This window comes from Sinocyclocheilus rhinocerous, unplaced genomic scaffold (genome assembly GCF_001515625.1).
Source record: "Sinocyclocheilus rhinocerous isolate Xijiao unplaced genomic scaffold, SAMN03320098_v1.1 scaffold574, whole genome shotgun sequence".
Taxonomy (NCBI): Eukaryota; Metazoa; Chordata; class Actinopteri; order Cypriniformes; family Cyprinidae; genus Sinocyclocheilus; species Sinocyclocheilus rhinocerous.
Window position 1 is genome coordinate 420644 of NW_015659919.1, and position 19659 is coordinate 440302.

At 37.7% G+C, this 19659-nt stretch overlaps 1 protein-coding gene across 1 annotated transcript in view; it reads left to right on the forward strand.

Moving 5' to 3' along the window:
- The window catches only part of LOC107724266 (microtubule-actin cross-linking factor 1-like), a 98768-nt gene that overhangs the window by 3308 nt on the left and 75801 nt on the right, over positions 1-19659 (forward strand). The window contains exons 2-27 of the mRNA XM_016533108.1: positions 669-835; positions 932-1044; positions 1163-1269; positions 1392-1511; positions 2375-2470; positions 2737-2864; positions 2966-3059; positions 3568-3722; positions 5497-5917; positions 6135-6212; positions 6595-6756; positions 7081-7185; positions 9741-9836; positions 9908-10033; positions 11422-11574; positions 12532-12594; positions 13484-13662; positions 13778-13916; positions 17051-17244; positions 17322-17481; positions 17566-17649; positions 17775-17882; positions 17986-18084; positions 18226-18345; positions 18479-18570; positions 18858-18993. Of these exons, the coding sequence (XP_016388594.1) occupies positions 669-835; positions 932-1044; positions 1163-1269; positions 1392-1511; positions 2375-2470; positions 2737-2864; positions 2966-3059; positions 3568-3722; positions 5497-5917; positions 6135-6212; positions 6595-6756; positions 7081-7185; positions 9741-9836; positions 9908-10033; positions 11422-11574; positions 12532-12594; positions 13484-13662; positions 13778-13916; positions 17051-17244; positions 17322-17481; positions 17566-17649; positions 17775-17882; positions 17986-18084; positions 18226-18345; positions 18479-18570; positions 18858-18993 (3495 nt within the window). The remainder of the gene's footprint in view (positions 1-668; positions 836-931; positions 1045-1162; positions 1270-1391; positions 1512-2374; positions 2471-2736; positions 2865-2965; positions 3060-3567; positions 3723-5496; positions 5918-6134; positions 6213-6594; positions 6757-7080; positions 7186-9740; positions 9837-9907; positions 10034-11421; positions 11575-12531; positions 12595-13483; positions 13663-13777; positions 13917-17050; positions 17245-17321; positions 17482-17565; positions 17650-17774; positions 17883-17985; positions 18085-18225; positions 18346-18478; positions 18571-18857; positions 18994-19659) is intronic.

A 19659-nucleotide genomic window follows, 5' to 3' on the forward strand; every position in this document is an offset into this window, starting at 1 on the left:
AAACAGCAAAGATAAGTTTTTCAAAAATGAAAACAAAAAGAAAAGTAAAACTAACGGTGACGGTGCTTGCATGTTTTTCCCCCACACGAATAACAGCATGTTCACCTTCTCTGGTTTAAGAAGCGGTCTTTTACTTGACTTTCGCTTGAAAACCATCCATCGTTTCCTCAATATGCGCGTTTTTGATTTTTGCTGCGCGCACCTTCGCGCTCGTGCTGACGTGGCGAGTATACTCTCTAAGCGCTGTTTCGTTATGCTTTCAGTTTCGTTTGCCGTTTGATGTTTCTCATATGCAACAGAAATCGCAAAAACTGTCTGCATTCATGCCAGGATTTAAAGTGTTCTTTGCTAGCTAGGCAAGAAAAGAAGCAGGCAGGGATGTGAAGAGCAGCATATGAGAGGAATGACAAAGCAATACAGATTACAGCCTGGCACAGACAGATACTGCGGATACTGACTCCCTTTGTCAAGAGGAAGAGCGAGTGAAAGTAGAGGAAAAAGATAAGTGAAAGGGCCATGGCCTAGCTGTGGCCTACAGTGGCTACCCCTAAAAATATACATTTGCAAACTAGCAATGCTCAAACTTTTTAGTGGAAGTATGACGTTAGTTCCCCTTTACATACAAACCATGAAGTTCAGGTACAATATAAGCTCTTTCTGTTTACCAGATTTCTGAGATCTATGTGAGCGGTGAGTCAGGTGACCTCACGGCGAAAGAGAAGCTGCTAATATGGAGTCAACAGGCAACAGAGGGCTACCCCGGTCTCCGTTGTGCCAATTTCTCCTCCAACTGGAGCGATGGACGCTTGTTCAACGCTCTTCTGCACAGATACAGGTTCACACATTAAAGCATAATGAATGCTCAGTTTAAAAGGATAGACGGACATTAGGGCATCTAACCCTCATGATCTCGTGGCATTGTGATTTTTAGGCCGGACCTGATTGACATGGAAGTGGTTGCGCAACAGAGTAACCGTGAGAACCTGGAACAGGCCTTTGAGATTGCGGAGTCATTAGGTGTAACGCAACTTCTAGATGCTGAAGGTAACATTGGTGTCGTATCTGTCTTTAGTTTTCATCCATTCTACATATAGGAAGTATTATGTGCTAAACTCCATTGGTCTTAGATCATCATTCACTTTTTATTCTCTCTCTACATCAGATGTTGATGTGCCGTCGCCAGATGAGAAATCTGTCATCACGTACGTCTCCTCCATCTACGATGCTTTCCCCAAGATCCCAGAGGGTGGAGAAGGCATTGCAGCTCATGTATGTTCACTTCACAGTGCACTCACTCTCTTCAAGCCGTACCTTCTTTCTCTAATGTACTTAATGTAATTTGTCTTTCATTCTCGTTCCTTGTTTTCTCTCATATGGTTTCTGTTGTTCAGGAGGTTGACCAGCGATGGACAGAGTACCAGTCTGGCTTCTCTTCTCTGCTGCAGTGGACCAGGCAACACACGGCCCTCATGGCCAACAGGAGCTTCCCCCACAATCCTGTGGAACTCAAGGTAAGAAACGTGAGGGAAGGAGAAGCTGAGAGAAGAGAACTGGATTTCATGAAGAAGGGAAGGGTTTAAGTTTGGGTCAACAATAAATTCCTGTTTTTATTTGGCAAGAACACATTCAGATCAAAGATGCCATTCATAATGTTACAAGAGATTGTTCTTTCTATTCATCAAAGAATTCTGAAAAAAAAAATATGTAGCATGGTTTCTGCATAAATATTAAGCAGTGCAAATGTTTTCAACATTGCTAATAATAAGAAATGTTTCTTAAGCACTAAATATGCATATTAGAATGATTTCTGAAGGATCATGTCACACTTAAGACTGGAGTGATAATGCTGAAAATTCAGCTTTGCCATCACCGGTATAAATTACATTTTAAAATATATAAAAATAGAAAACGGTTATTTCAAACTGTAATAATATTTAACAATATGACTGTTTTTACTATATTTTTGATCAAATAAATACAGCTTTGGTGAATGTTTTGGAACAATCTGCATCCATATGCCACAAATAGGAACTCACAATTTTGATTTCAATAGAGTTTGATGTTAGCATGTTGCTAAGCTAACAGAACAATATATTCTTATAAACAAAATTCACAGCACACACAAATATTGGGTAAAATAATCCAATACTTTTCAGTATTGAATAAAATGTTTATTTAAAATACGTCATTATTTATTGCTATGCATTCTAGGATTGCTTTCTTTGTGAAGGTGCTAAAAAGAGGTCTCTTACAAGGCAGCATATTCACTCAAACAGCCATTGTGTCTGGAACAAACCTGTGATGCCTTAAATTGCTAATTACCATTTGATGTGTCCTTTATTTGGCTGTTTACCAAAAGTGTTGTCTTCCCCAGGCACTTTACAATGAATATGTCCACTTCAAAGAAACCGATATCCCTGCGAAGGAGAGAGAGAAGAGCCACATCGAGCACCTTTACAAGCTTCTGGAGGTGAGATAGACTTTTACGAAGATAAAAAGAGAATGACAGAGAGAGATTGAGGCTGACCTTGATTCTGCAGCTAAATGCAGGCGACACTGTTCACAAGAGGCACACAGCTGCACATGAACAGATTCAGGCTAATGTAGAGCGCAACGCTGCCATGTGGGAGAGGTGGAAGATTGACAGTATAAAGGGAACACACATGCACACACTCAAAAACACTAGGAAAGCATCTTTTCATGTTAAAATGATTGATGTTTGTGGATGTTGTTTAGGCGTGGATAGAGTTCGGGCGCATTAAGCTGCCTCAAGGGCTACACCCTAATGATCTGGAGGAGGAATGGGGAAAACTGATCCTGGAGATGTTGGAGAGAGAGAAAGCACTGAGGCCTGCTGTGGAGAGGTTAGTGAGTCCACGTCTAGAAGACATGATTGCTGCATTTAGAATTGTAGCTGTTTGAAAGGATTTTTTAATGTGTCATTTGTACGTAACTTTGTTCTTAGGTTGGAGCTACTCCTACAGAAGGCCAATAAGATCCAGAACATGGCACTAGATTGTGAGGAGAAACTCACGCTGGCGAAGAACACTTTGCAGGCTGTAAGTATGGGAGTAGAGTTTGATGTTAACTGCTAGGCTAGATAGCACACAAACACTGAGTAGAATAATCAGTTTTAATTAGAATTAAATATTTTGATTTCTATATTTCAGTATTTGAAATAAACAGAAATAGATTAGTACTACTGTGAAGGATAAAGGCAGTGCTGCCTTAGAATAATCCCTAAAGAAGTTTTGGGTAACACTTTAGTGTAGGGACCAATTCTCACTATTAACTAGTTGCTTATTAGCGTGCCTATTATTAACATATTGACTGTTTATTAGTGCTTATAAAGCACATATTCTACAACCCTAATCCTACCCAATACTTAAACTTAACAACTATTTTACTATCTATTAATAAGCAGCAAATTAGGAGTTCATTGAGGCAAAAGTCGTAGTTAATGGTTTGTTAATGGCGAGAATTGGACCTTAAAATAAAGTGTGACCTTGCTTGGATATTTATCATTCAGAAATGTTTTGTGCTTCATTGTCTTCTGTCTTTCCTCAGGACATGTCTCAGCTAGAGAATGGGCAGCCGGTACGGTGTGAGAATGAATTGGGGATGTATCTGCAGGACTGTGAGGCTTTAGTCAGACAGCTTCATCTTGACCTGCAGGTCCTCAGAGATGAGAAGTACTATCAAGTGGAGCAGCTGGCTTTCAGGTAAGAGGGAGAAAAAATGTGTGCGAAAAGCAGGCCACAGAGCGGAATTAGAGGCAAGAAGGGCTATGATTTTATTCTTGCTGACAGTTATTTAAAATTGATTATTCCCAGTTATTTGTATGACAATTAATTGTCAGCCAAAAGATTTTTGTTCATATTGTTGCCATTCTTTTTGAGAATGTCCATTACCATTTAAAATTTTGGGGTCTGTAAGATTTTTTATACAGTCGAACCAAAATGTATTTAGACACCTTCAACGTTTCTCACATTATCACAGTTTATTCGCTATGGTTTAGAAAATTGTTATAAAATATGACACGAACTCAGAGTTAAACTGTTTCAGAACAAATTCATCTTGATAATGTCAGATAACTTTGATAGAAAGGTATGTAATGAATTAGGTTGAATAGCTGTCAGCTGTTAAATTTAAGTACACAATTAGATAATGACAATTTAGGTCAACCACTTACCAAGCAATGCTTAATTTTGTTCAGTCTGAGGTGTAAAAAGATTGCATTAGCAATTAAAGAAAAAACACTTAAGCAAAACAATGGTTCGGTCAAAGTGTCTGAATAATTTTTGGTCCCAAATTTTTTATCAATTTTACTGGTAGTCCATTTCACCGTAAATCCCTTCAAAGGGATGAAAAAAGGTCCGTAAACGCGTCGCGATCCGTTCCCCAGCGCGTCAGTGTTGACGGGCGCGCGCTGCTTCCTGTTCGCGTGCATGCAGGCGCGTTCGCGTGTCGAGGCGGGGACGCGCGCCTGGCCTCAGCATCAGCAGTAAAGGACATGAATGATGCAGGCGAGCATCTCTTGGTGCCAATGAACGGCTGCTTTGCTCTTCTGGCCTGTGTCCAGTTTCAAACAGACTCACAGGATGAATGGGAGCTATTAAATTTATTTCTGGGGGGTTTATCCTACCCAGGCAAACCTAAATTTATTCAGAGACACCTTCAACATTTCTCACATTATCACAGTTTATTCGCTATGGTTTAGAAAATTGTTATAAAATATGACACGAACTCAGAGTTAAACTGTTTCAGAACAAATTCATCTTGATAATGTCAGATAACTTTGATAGAAAGGTATGTAATGAATTAGGTTGAATAGCTGTCAGCTGTTAAATTTAAGTACACAATTAGATAATGCCAATTTAGGTCAACCACTTACCAAGCAATGCTTAATTTTGTTCAGTCTGAGGTGTAAAAAGGTTGCATTAGCAATTAAAGAAAAAACACGTAAGCAAAACAATGGTTCGGTCAAAGTGTCTGAATAATTTTTGGTCCCAAATTTTTTATCAATTTTACTGGTAGTCCACTGTATGAAGAGTCTTTTGGTATAATATGTCACAGTTCACTTTATTTTGCTATCCTCACTTACATAAATGAACTATAGTGTCCTGCACACACTAGTAAAATTATATCTGGTGTCTGAATAATTTTTGGTTTGACTATATATTTATTTTTAGAAAGACATCTCCTATGTTGACCAAGGCTGTATTTAAATAATCAAAAATACATTAAAACGTGAAATATTATTACAATTTGATTTATCTAATTTATTCCTTAATTTTCAGCAACCATTAGTCCAGTCTTCAGTGTCATATGATCCTTCAGATATCATTCTAATAGGCTGATTTGGTGCTCAAGAAATATTTGTAATTATTATGTTGAAAACCATTATGCTGCTTAATATTTTTTGTAGAAACCGCAATACATGTTTTTCAAGATTTGTTTTTCATTTATGATCCTGAGGTCTTTTCTCTCTTGTAGGGTGTCCTGTCTGCAGGAGGAGCTGGTTTCTTTGCGCCTGCAGTGTGCCAGTGTGTACAGGAAGGGTCATTTCTCCACAGGGGGTCTGCTGGGAGAGCATGTGGGTCAGAAGGGTTCCTCAGGCGGTCTGGCTACACTGGGAGCACAGACACTTCTGGGTGCAGTGGGTGCTGCGGCGTCCCTGCTCAGACGGCCGATGTCTCGTGCAGACCTGGTAGCCATGTCTTCATCTGAGGACGAAGGCAGTCTGCGCTTCATCTACGAGCTGCTGGGGTGGGTGGAAGAGACGCAGGACCTGCTGGAGCGAGCCGAGTGGGGTTCTGATCTACCCTCTGTAGATCAGCACCTGCAAGACCACCACATCATTCACACAGCAGTGGAAGATCTTCTGAATAGCCTCAAAGAGGCTCGAAACTATGAGGTACATGAACTGTCACACACCTCTCACACACATTCTGATGTAGTCTCAGCAATGCAATACAATTTGTGACTCTGAAAAAACATTTAGGCCTGAGTAAAGCTCATGAATGGTTGTATGCAGGGTCCAAAATTAGAAGTGGTGTGAATAGACTCCAGGAGCAATACTGCATGCTTTTACATAAGCAATAATTTATTTCTTCATGTTCTCTCTCCCCCAGTCAAGGGTCTCACCTAATTTACATAGCAGTTACTCTGAGACTCTATCCAAGCTGGAGAACCAGTATTGCAAACTGCTGGTGAGTTTTTCTGCTTTAGCATTATGATAAGCAGGCATATGTGAGTGTATTTGAGTTCATTATACAGTGCATTATGGATATTACTGTTTTCTAATCTCATTAGGGTGTGACAGAGTGTGTCCTTACAAAAGCAGAATACTGAATGCTTGAGTGTGACATGCATAAGAGTGCTGTAAAACACCTGCTCTTGACTATAAATCCACAGCCACACATGTCTCCTTAATTTAACCGAATCAATTTTCCATGAAAACCTGCAATTGTTCAAAAGACCTGTGAGGCCAATTCGCCAAGGGTGCTTTGCTTACCTCGGGAAAAGCACCAGACTGAGCGGTTGCCCGTGTCATATGGGCAATGTTATGTATGTTGTTTTGTGTTGTCGCAGGAACATTCGTCATGGCGACTGCGCTGCCTAGAGAGCCTTCGAGCTTTTGTGTCCCACTGCACTGAGGAGCTGATCTGGCTCAATGAGAGGGAGGAGGAGGAGCTGGCCTTCGACTGGAGCGACAGCAGCACCAACATGGCTGCCAAAAGAGAGCAATATGCTGTAAGACTCCATCTATAGAAAGATGCAGTAGTCATCATACTACCTCTGGCCACTACATCTTCCTTTACTGATTTAGAGATGTTTTTTGCCTTTTGACATACAAATGAGTTTAATGGATTATCAAAAAACAAGAAATGTAGAGCAGTACCTGGTTCTGTGCAGTGGTTGTTGATTGGATTTTGGAATGGATTTGATGAATCTTTCACAATAAGATCAATAAAATGCATTTACAAATTAGATTAGGTGATTTTAATGTTGTTACAGTTGGACATTACGTTGTTTTGGATTTGAGCAATATCTCAAATTCTCCTTACTCTCTCTTAGGACATGAGGTCAGAGCTGGAGGAAAAACAGGAAGTGATGCGCTCTCTCCAGGAGACAGCTGATCGCCTGTGTCATGAGAACCACCCAGCCAAACAAACAGTGGAGGTGAGCTGTTGACCAATATGAACAATCTTCACTCACTGACCTAAAAATAGGCTGCATTTACACTGCAAGTCTTAATGCACAGATCTGATCTTTTGACCATGTCTGATTTTTTTTTGGCCCACCTGTTTACATTCACTTCAGACACAACTGGCAGTGTTGGGGAAAGTTACTTTTAAAAGTAATGCATTACAATATTAGTTACATAAACTAATGCATTAGTTTATGTAACTAATATTGTAATGCATTACTTTTAAAAGTAATGCATTACAATATTAGTTACATAAACTAATGCATTAGTTTATGTAACTAATATTGTAATGCATTACTTTTAAAAGTAATGCATTACAATATTAGTTACATAAACTAATGCATTAGTTTATGTAACTAATATTGTAATGCATTACTTTTAAAAGTAATGCATTACAATATTAGTTACATAAACTAATGCATTAGTTTATGTAACTAATATTGTAATGCATTACTTTTAAAAGTAATGCATTACAATATTAGTTACATAAACTAATGCATTAGTTTATGTAACTAATATTGTAATGCATTACTTTTAAAAGTAATGCATTACAATATTAGTTACATAAACTAATGCATTAGTTTATGTAACTAATATTGTAATGCATTACTTTTAAAAGTAATGCATTACAATATTAGTTACATAAACTAATGCATTAGTTTATGTAACTAATATTGTAATGCATTACTTTTAAAAGTAATGCATTACAATATTAGTTACATAAACTAATGCATTAGTTTATGTAACTAATATTGTAATGCATTACTTTTAAAAGTAATGCATTACAATATTAGTTACATAAACTAATGCATTAGTTTATGTAACTAATATTGTAATGCATTACTTTTAAAAGTAATGCATTACAATATTAGTTACATAAACTAATGCATTAGTTTATGTAACTAATATTGTAATGCATTACTTTTAAAAGTAATGCATTACAATATTAGTTACATAAACTAATGCATTAGTTTATGTAACTAATATTGTAATGCATTACTTTTAAAAGTAATGCATTACAATATTAGTTACATAAACTAATGCATTAGTTTATGTAACTAATATTGTAATGCATTACTTTTAAAAGTAATGCATTACAATATTAGTTACATAAACTAATGCATTAGTTTATGTAACTAATATTGTAATGCATTACTTTTAAAAGTAATGCATTACAATATTAGTTACATAAACTAATGCATTAGTTACATAAAAAAGTAACTAATTACGTTTTAAATCTGGACAGGGCTTGCTTGTTTGTTTTTAAAATAAAAAAGTTATATTTTTGGCAAATATAAAAGCCTTTTCACACCAAAAGTGAAATGAATAAGCCTCAGGCTGAAGGGAAAGTAAATTTACGTCCGTACAGTAGAATGCAGAAGAAGTAATTTCAACACACTTCAGTAATAAAAAAAGACACACAAATGTTGTCTAGAGTAATTTTTGCTTAATAGTATAGTTGAACTGGATCATCGAAGGTCAGAAGCAAAGACATTGGTTAATAGAATGGGGTTAAATACATAAAGGATATTTGTGTTGTTTAACATTTAATTATTGCAGGTTTGCGTCATATTCTGAGTTGCATTATTTTTATTCATTTTGAGGAATACTGAATCTGTGGGGTTTTTTTTTTGTGAGTGAGATGAATTAATGCATATTCATATTTATTTTAGAACTACATTAACATCTTCTGATTTCTCTCAACATGGGGACAGGAGAGCTGTCAATCAGTAAATTGGAAATAAAAAAGTAACTTGCGTTACTTATTTGAAAAAGTAACTCAGATATTTTCTTGTAAATTAAAAAGTAATGTGTTACTTTACTAGTTACTTGAAAAAAGTAATCTGATTACGTAACTCGCGTTACTTGTAATGCGTTACCCCCAACACTGACAACTGGTATCCGATATCTGTGTTTACATTAATTCTCGAAAAAAAGATTGTCAGTGATCGCTTTACTATGCACATGGAAGACCCTCGGGTCTTGAATTGCTGTGCTATTAAAATGATTTATAGAATTCACGTCGAGTGGCCATTATTATTTACCAGCATGGACAACAGCTGGCATGGATGTTTTGCAGCACAAAATCTGACTGAACAGATAAAGACTGGAAAATAACAGTAATTTTCATTTATTATTTTATCTACAGCTCGTTAGAGGTAGAATTCTTTATTGAAATGAAGTAGCGCCAAGGTGATATTTATTTAAATGAATTCCAATGAATTAAAGGGGTCATATGATGCGATTTCAATTTTTCCTTTCTCTTTGGAGTGTTACAAGCTCTTGGTGCATAAAGAAGGAGATATTGGATATGTATCCAATTAAAATCCACATTCGGAAATGGCCCAGATCGGATGCAGAAATAATCGGATCTCGTGCAGATTTTTGTGTTTACATGTGTGCAACAAATTCCGATCTGTGTCAGATGTGAGCAAAAAATCGGATTTTTTTGTGCCAGTGTAAAAACAGCCATAGTTTGATATCAGATTTGGAACTCAGTCGTGACCTGTTGACCCTCTGATCACAGGCTTACAGTGCTGCCCTGCAGACGCAGTGGCAGTGGATCAAAGAGCTCTGCATATGTGTGGAGCAGCATCTCAAGGACAACACTGCCTACTTCCAGGTACTTTTCAATGGAATATTCAAAATGACATTTTTAACATGGGGTTTTAATGACATGTTTTTGTTTAATAGTTTACGAGTGATGCACGGGACTGTGAAAGCTATCTACGTCAACTACAAGACACCATTAAGAGACAGTACACCTGTGATAAGAACAGTAGACTCGGTAGACTGGAAGACCTGCTGCAGGACTCCATGGTGGGTCTTTCTTCTTATTTTAAAAAAAAAACAGCTTTAAACATATTTTACGTATTTTATTTTTATTTATTGCATAAAAATTCTGATTATGCTGAAATAGCGCTGGTCGTAGGAGATTTTATGCTTTATACGTAGTTAAGGAATGTGAATATTTGAGCACAGTGAGTGCACAGGAGGTGGTGAGTGTCCTCACATGTGACAGATGGCACTATGAGAGAGGAGTTGCACAAGAGCAGGCAGAGCGATGGGCATATCCTCTCTGGCCATACGGAAGAGAGACCCAGTCTGGCACAAGTGCATTGGAGTTCAACAAGGGAATGAATGCAGTTAAAAATTAGATCGAAGCTGGGATAGATTATCTTCTTAAAAAAAAAATATATATATATATTAAGTACAAATGAGTAAGAATAACACTAATTCCTAGTGATCCACCAGCACTGGCTGTTATTCACACAGCTGAGTTTAATATTTAAAAAATGTACTGTACTTAATACTATTATTACTATTTTTTCCAATTAACATGCGACTAATTAAATGCTTGTTTTTTTTCTTTAAAAACAAAAAAGTAATCATGCCATCATATTAAGAAAATGTTCTAGAATTGTTGCATTAGCTCATAATTAAACAAGCATCATCAAACGTTTGTTCAGAATTAGGCATACTTTTAGTTATTTAAAATATTTATGTTAGACATAAATTTGAACCACTTTTTCTTGCTCTCCCTGGGGATGATTTTAATTAAGCATTTGATGTCTCAAAAAAATGTTGATATGCCAAGTAACAATTGATAGCCCTCAAATAAGGTTTGGCTTGTTTGCCATAATTTCACCTTCTTTGTAGCTCTGAAAATCCTTTGTGGATTTGATAAATTCTAACCCCATGCTGATATGCAGTCAAATTTAATATCACATGTTAAATTCTTGCAGCGAGTGTAATGTTATTAGCTCTTCCTGTCGGCCTCTGCTTCCCAAAGTCAGAACTAATGAGTCCCTCATGAGCTTTTCATGGAAGTGTCATACCACATACTCATTAATTTTAGCACAATGAAAGCTAAGCAAATAATAACCCAGGAAAGAATATCAGTGATGGCCTTTCATTTTCTTAAAGCTATTTCAAAAGTCATTAATCTATTATAGTGAGAGAAAACAAATATTTATCATCATGAAAGCACGTTTACGTTGAGTTTGTTTAACACGGGCAAGGAAAAACAAGTATTAATGGAAGAAAATCTAATTATGCTGACTATGCAGAGGCTGAATTCAAACAGATTATTTGAAATATTCTGATTAATGCATTTAAATATTTATTGAATTGAGTTTATTGAACCATATTTTACTGCTGTTATCTGTTTGGCTGCTTGATTGACTTTCTTATGTTTTATTTTTCAGGAGGAGAAAGAACAATTGATTGAATACCGCAGCACAGTGGCCAGCCTTGTAGGCCGAGCCAAGTCTGTAGTCCAGCTCCGTCCACGCAGTGCAGATAGTAACCTAGGCACCACCACACCAATTCGTGTCATCTGTGACTACCGACAAATAGAGGTATAACATGCTCCAGATATCTCACCATCACAATTTGCTTTGCCTTAATTTACCACATCTCAACCCTGCATTGATCTTTTTGCTCTTGAGAACTGAGCTAAGATCACATTTGGGATATTAAAGTGATCCTAATTCAGTTTTTCTGAGTTTTACGTTTGTAGCCCACTCCTACCCCACCTGAACAAAAAGTATTTTAGCTTTTACATCACTAGCCAGAGTCTGTCCACACATATTTAGTCATAAACCACCCTGGAACTGTGAAGGCAAGTATAATGGGAAAAGGTGCCATTGACCAAAATATATCCAGAAGATCTGTCCTATGTTTGCCCATTTAGCTGTTAGCAAAGATTTCTGGGAAAGTGGGGGTGTGGCATATCATGAGTGATGAACAGACATGCTATAGCATGTCTAATCTGCCAATCTGAATATATGACGCTCTTCATTCACACATGACATACTCTATTTAAATTATGAAATGAGATGCTGTCATTTATTGAATATTAATTTGAATGCAGAATACTCATAAACGCTCATTCACTCTCCCAGCTGTGGCCCTGTTTCTTTTCCTGATCATATTATCTCAGTCAGGCGAGGTCTGCTAAATGCCCAAAAGTAATCTTTTTCTCCCTCCCTATCCCCGTCCCACCCCCCCTTTTCTCTGCCCTCCCCCAATGTTCCTCCTTTTCCTTTTTCCCTCCATTGACCCCCGTCTTTCTCTCTCTGTTCCCCTCCTTCTCCCTTCCTCTTTATGTGTGTCTGCGGGGCTGGGCAAGGCCAACTCTCAGGTACTATTGCCGACCGTTCTCCTCCTCTGACCTTTGCTCTCTGGCCTGGCCCTGCACACAAGGGACCCCTGCTTTACCTCAGGCGTCCTGTACATTGTTAATGTGAAATAGCGCATATATACAGTGGGTACGGAAAGTATTCAGACCCCCTTAAATTTTTCACTCTTTGCAGACTCCACACCCCAGCACAATATCAGAAGTCGCAGACAATGCAGTTCACATAGCAGAGCAAGAGGTGAGGAGTGATCAGCACAACTACTCCCTCTACTGGTCAATCACCGCAATAACTGTGTATTAGTTCCAATCTGCACAACAGTTTTTAGCTGATGCACATAAATAAAGCAGTCCATAGTATCTGCAATTATGGAAAATACTGTAAATTCTACAAAAATCAGAACACTGCAGTATGTGTTACTAACAGTGATCAAATTGTTTATAGTTATAGTTTACAAGTTTTGTGGTATTATTTATAGACTATTGTAATATGTATTAATGTTTTGAATTAGCTTTTATCTTTGTTTTCAATTTTCATTATTGCTAGAGTAGTTTTGTTATGTTTTTTTTTTCATCTGTTATGTCTGTATAGCTGTAATTTATTTGAATTAAGTCATTTTTAGTACTTCAACTTAAATGTTTTTCAGTTAGTTGCCTCAGTTATCTGATGTTTATATTTCATTTTATTTCAGCTTTATTTCAGTTACCGAAAATGATTTAAAAGTTTTAGTTTTAGTTAGCAATAACAATAGTGACCTCATTCAGTGATTTTACTATCACAGTTTTCTTTCAGTTGTTGAAATATGTCGCACTGATATAAATTCATAGTATACTATTTATATTATATATATATATATATATATATATATATGCAAGTTGAGTCATCAATATTTTTTTTATTTTTTTCTAGAAGAGAAAGACTGGCTTAAATGTGCATGTTTGTTTAATTTTCAGTTTTTATTTTCAGTCATTTCAATATTTTTTTTATTTCATTTAATTTAGCAGTTCATTTTGTCAACTTTTAGGACTAGCTACATTACATGGACTAGAAGCTGCAAATGTCATTTAAATTGCATGTAGTCTGAAGAAAAAATAAATGTAATCTGAAGAATCTTTTAATGGTTTTCCAGAAGCTGCAGCAGGATCTGAAAGGTCTTCAGTCAGATTTGGGTGAAGTGTCTCGTCGCTGCGTGAGCTTCTTTGAGGAGAAACCTACCTCTTCCAGTGTGCCTGTCCTACGCTCTGAGCTCAACCTGGCTGTAGAGCACATAGAGAAACTCAACTCCCTCTCCTCTGTTTATCTGCAAAAGTTAGTACACAAAGTCATTTCAATTCATGTATTCATGTACTCTTATTAGTCATCAAGGCTTGTTTAGCCTTAGGGACAACCATAATTTGAGTGTCTGTTTCTCTGCATCTGCCAGATTGAAGACGGTTGATGTGTTGATGAGAAGCCTGCAGGCTGCAGAAAGTCAAGTGAAAAAGTATGAGAGTCGACTGAGTGAAGAGGATATTGTCCCCGCTGATACTGCTGCAATCCAGGCCTTGGGAGAGCAGTTAAATGTGAGAGACGCAGACACATTCATATATTCAGACACATTCATAGCTAGCAGTTGACTAATATCTCAACCAAACCAACTAATCGCCAAAGCAATATTTGTTCATATGATATTATCCTTATAAGACAATATGTGACCTTGGGCCACAAAACCAGTCTTTTTCTTTTATGCCAAAAATCATTAGGATATTAAGTAAAGATCATGTTCCATGAAGATATTTTGTAAATTTCCTACCATAAATATATCAAAACTTAATTTTTGATTAGTAATTTGCATTGCTAAGAACTTCATTTGAACAACTTTAAAGGCGATTTTCTCAGTATTTTTATTTTTTTTTCACCCTCAGATTCCAGATTTTCAAATAGTTGTATCTCGGCCAAATATTGTCCTATCCTAACAAACCATACATCAATGGAAAGCTTATTTATTCAGCTTTCAGATGATATGTACATCTCAATTTCTGAAAATTGACCCTTATGACTGGTTTTGTGGTCCAGGGTCACATATTTGTTTTATTCAAAAACATTTCTCTTAAACACAAAAACAAGTCAGGATTTTGCTACCTCAAAAGAAATAGATTGCTTTTCCACTATCTCTGACATTCACTAAAATTGCATTTTGCCCCCTAGTGGCAGTTGCACATTACTTTCAAAATCGTTGTGCAAAAACAGTTACCTTCTGCTTATTCACCAAGCTTAAATGGGTGAATAATAAAAGTATGAATATGTCCACACAAACAAATGACTGCATAGTACATTTTCTAGGGCAAAAAATTGTTTTGGACATGATCACATTCTCCCATTTTCATGAACTGCCTTTTTTATTATTTTGTACTGTTCTCTGAGGTCCCCTTATAATGTTATCAAGATTTCAACATCATTTAGAAGTAATAGGCTATTTTCTGTCCTGTTTTTAACCCCCCTCATCAGAAGGCTCTGTTTGAATACACGTGTCAGGTTGTAGACTCGAGTCGGAAGTAAACGCCCACTGCTATGATTGGCTAACCGTTGTGTATGTTTGACAGCGTACATCCTTCATAGATGGATGCTGCTGTGATTTAGGTCAAAAATGCATAAATACTCTGTTTAACAGACAAAGCAAAAGTGAGCAAGTAATAAAAACAGTTACTCACACTTGTGTGTTGCGACATGACTGTCGGATTCAATATAGTCAGCACAGCATCGTCTTAGTTTCAATCTCTGAAAAAACTGCGTTGAATTGTGCCTTGTTTTTTCTAAACTAATCCGTAGTAAAATGAAGTGAACAAAACACCAAGTTCTTACTCATGCAGTCTTGATCTTCAAATAAAGTTAATCCAAAGTTCATTTCTGAATGTTAGGATCAGAAGGAAGGCAATGCAAAGACTGTTTTTCCACAACTTGGCACTGCACAGTGTCTTGTTGTCTTGGGAGCCATCTTTATCGCTTGGTTTCTGCATAGACCTGCATTCCCTCTCTCATTATTTACCTACTACATGCATGAATCGGTGGGCGGGGCTAAACAGGCAGTGATGTAGAAGCAGATGTTGATCTTCTTCTGCGGCGGCGGGGTTTAGCCACACTATTACGTCATAAAGTGGCACATTCCACAACCTCTCTTTTTGGCAGATTGGCTTCAATATAAGCTGTTTTTAGACTAACGAGAAAGTTTTGAGTTCTGAAACTTACAGGATGTTTTTATAGTTCAATGACCTCCTATATGTCAAAAGATCAATGAATCATGACTCCTTTAAAGAATAACATGGTGTTTAAAGAATACTTCAAAATTATTGGTAGGCCTAATTCCAACCTCATGCTCATAGTTTTAATTGGAATAACTCACAACTGATTGGTGCGTTCAGTTGCAAAAGTTCAGTTTCAATATACCCAAAGCTCAAATCAGATCTGAAAACTGCAGATGCATATCATCAAAATTCCACGTAGCTCTGAAAATGAATAACTTCCAGTCTGTTGTTTGTTAGAGACAGTGGAAAGGTGACTTTACTGTTAACTTTTTGATTGCATTTCATACTCTGTATGTCACGCTGTTGCAGAAATGGCATTCAGAGCTGGAGGAGCAGAATCACATATTCAAGAGTCTGAGTTTAGAGGTCCAGCAGGCTAGAGAGGTCGGAAACCAGCTGTTTGACAGCGTACATCCTTCATAGATGGATGCTGCTGTGATTTAGGTCAAAAATGCATAAATACTCTGTTTAACAGACAAAGCAAAAGTGAGCAAGTAATAAAAACAGTTACTCACACTTGTGTGTTGCGACATGACTGTCGGATTCAATATAGTCAGCACAGCATCGTCTTAGTTTCAATCTCTGAAAAAACTGCGTTGAATTGTGCCTTGTTTTTTCTAAACTAATCCGTAGTAAAATGAAGTGAACAAAACACCAAGTTCTTACTCATGCAGTCTTGATCTTCAAATAAAGTTAATCCAAAGTTCATTTCTGAATGTTAGGATCAGAAGGAAGGCAATGCAAAGACTGTTTTTCCACAACTTGGCACTGCACAGTGTCTTGTTGTCTTGGGAGCCATCTTTATCGCTTGGTTTCTGCATAGACCTGCATTCCCTCTCTCATTATTTACCTACTACATGCATGAATCGGTGGGCGGGGCTAAACAGGCAGTGATGTAGAAGCAGATGTTGATCTTCTTCTGCGGCGGCGGGGTTTAGCCACACTATTACGTCATAAAGTGGCACATTCCACAACCTCTCTTTTTGGCAGATTGGCTTCAATATAAGCTGTTTTTAGACTAACGAGAAAGTTTTGAGTTCTGAAACTTACAGGATGTTTTTATAGTTCAATGACCTCCTATATGTCAAAAGATCAATGAATCATGACTCCTTTAAAGAATAACATGGTGTTTAAAGAATACTTCAAAATTATTGGTAGGCCTAATTCCAACCTCATGCTCATAGTTTTAATTGGAATAACTCACAACTGATTGGTGCGTTCAGTTGCAAAAGTTCAGTTTCAATATACCCAAAGCTCAAATCAGATCTGAAAACTGCAGATGCATATCATCAAAATTCCACGTAGCTCTGAAAATGAATAACTTCCAGTCTGTTGTTTGTTAGAGACAGTGGAAAGGCGACTTTACTGTTAACTTTTTGATTGCATTTCATACTCTGTATGTCACGCTGTTGCAGAAATGGCATTCAGAGCTGGAGGAGCAGAATCACATATTCAAGAGTCTGAGTTTAGAGGTCCAGCAGGCTAGAGAGGTCGGAAACCAGCTCAACCAACTGCACCCTGACCGTAGCCCTGAACTGGACCGCTACCAGGAGAAAGCACAACAGCTCACAGAGAGGTGGAGCGGAGTGAGCAGGCAAATGGAGACACGGTGAGTTGTTTCAAAGTCAAACTACCAATATTTTTGGTAATATTCCAGATTATAACACAAATCATAATGTCCTACAGGCAAGCGGATCTGGAGATGCTGGGTTCGGTGCTGCAGCAGTACAGAGAAGGCCACACCTCTCTCATCCGCTGGATAGAGGAGACCACCGAAAAACAGGAGAACACACAACCCGAGCAGACGGACAGCAGAGCTTTGTCAGAGCAGCTCGCACAGCAAACGGTGAGAGGCGACACTTATATTGATGAATACTTCCACGTGTTGTAAAACAGATCAGTGTTTGATTCAGTATCTGTTCTTCTGTAGGCCTTGGTGGCTGAGATAGAACAGAACCAGGTCAAACTGGATGAATGCCAGACGTACTCTAAACAGTACTGCGCTGCTGTTAAGGTAAGCACTCTGTCAAAGTGACTAGTGTCGGCTACTGCTTACTGCTAGTCATTATGGAGAAATGGAAACATAAACACTTGCTACACAATATATATTTCTTCTCTTTCTTCTATTTTATGCATTAGGACTATGAACTCCAGCTTATGACATTCAGAGCTTTTGTTGAATCAACCCAAAAGTCTCCTGTGAAAAGAAGGAGGATGCACTCTTCATCAGATGTCATCACACAGGAGGTAAATGCAGAAAAACCAGGCTCATATGACATTAATTTGAGATTTATATTAGTTTTCATGTTGACATCAAATGCTTTAATCACAATTTTCTACTGTGTCTTAGTTTATGGATTTACGCACGCGATACACAGCTCTGGTTACACTGACAACACAACATGTCAAGTATATTAGTGATGCACTACGACGACTAGAGGAGGAAGAGGTGTGTTATGCTTTTCTAATCCTCCTACTTTAAGTTTTTTTACCTACTGTATACATGCACAAGTATTTGCATAATAAAGACAACATCAGATTTCATCATAAAATGTTTGCTTAATGAAAATGTTTCCCCTTTGTGGTACAGAAAGAGGTGGAAGAGGAGAGGCAGGCACGAGTGGGCCAGGTCTCAGAGCTGCTCGGCTGGGTCAAGGGCCTACAGGAGCGTGCTGGCAGATCTGCCGAGCCGTCACTTGCTGCACAGCAGGTACATTTCAAGTGTTGTCTATTAGAATATTATCTATTTTTAAGTACTCTACAGACAGTAGTGTATCAGTCAACACTGAGTAGATTGTATGTGTTAAGTGGCTTTGAAAATACTGTATCTGTCTAACTTCTAGGCTATTAGTGAGCAGTTAGCAGCTAAAAAAGAGGAAGTTGCTGAAGCTATCAGGAGCACCCAAGTCTTCCTGATGTCAAAACAGGCCAGCAAGTGAGTTTGCACTATACGACCTTCAACAGCGGTTCTCAGACTCTTCAGACCAAGTGCTGCCAAGTCAGATCAATCAATGTCAGAGCATTTATTCCAGGTCACATTTGCTACAACTAAAAAAAAAGTCTTAATATTTTTAGTTTACAGTAACCCCAGGCCACTTGGGGTTGTTCTGTATATAATAGTTTAAGAACAACTGCACTATATCCATATAAATGTCAAATATGTATGCACTTACTCAAACACAAACGCATACATTGTTATTAATGAAGCACATTTATCTTTAGGCTGTCTCCTGAAGAGCGCGCACAGGTGGTCTCCCAGCTGGATGAGCTGACGGCCACCTACACTCAACTGTGTGACAGTTCTGCCACACACTTGCAACAACTGGAGGAGCAGCTGGCCAAAGAGGAGAAGCGCAAGGTAGAGTTAGAGGGGCAAAAGAAAGTCCACAGTGACAGCAGTGTTCAACTTTGCCAAACGAGCTTCAACAGCAAAAAGCTTGTCTTGAAATGCTTCTGAATTATATTGCTTTGAATAGTGGTCTTCGTTATGGTCAAGTATTGTCAGTGTGCTAGAGATATGCTACAGCAGTGTGTATGTGTGAGCTAGAGCGAGTGAATCATTTTTGTGTGTTTTTATGTTGCCTGTCACGTGTGGTTTAACATTCATCACCACGTTCATACATCTCACAGACATTGTCTTATTTAACAGTTATAAAAAATTAATAGCATGGTGTGAAATCTAAATCATTCCTTTTTTCTACAACATGCCTGATATCATGTCATCAACATCATCCTTATTGTCATTATTAATCGAGCACATCTGCTTAAACACAACTCATCAGCTCATTAGAGTAGAATAGTGTGACTTTTTGGCATCAGAAACTGCTTCTTTAGCCACTTTAGTGTCCATTGCAGCCACATGCACATTGTAGTTTAGCTCGTTTCATTTAAATAAGGTACATATAAACATGTAAATGTAAAGGCATAATTGTCATTACATTCATATTGTTTTGTTTCCACATGCAGTCACAAACATTGTGTAGAACTGTGCACCCATACATACATCAGCCATTATGTAGTGGTT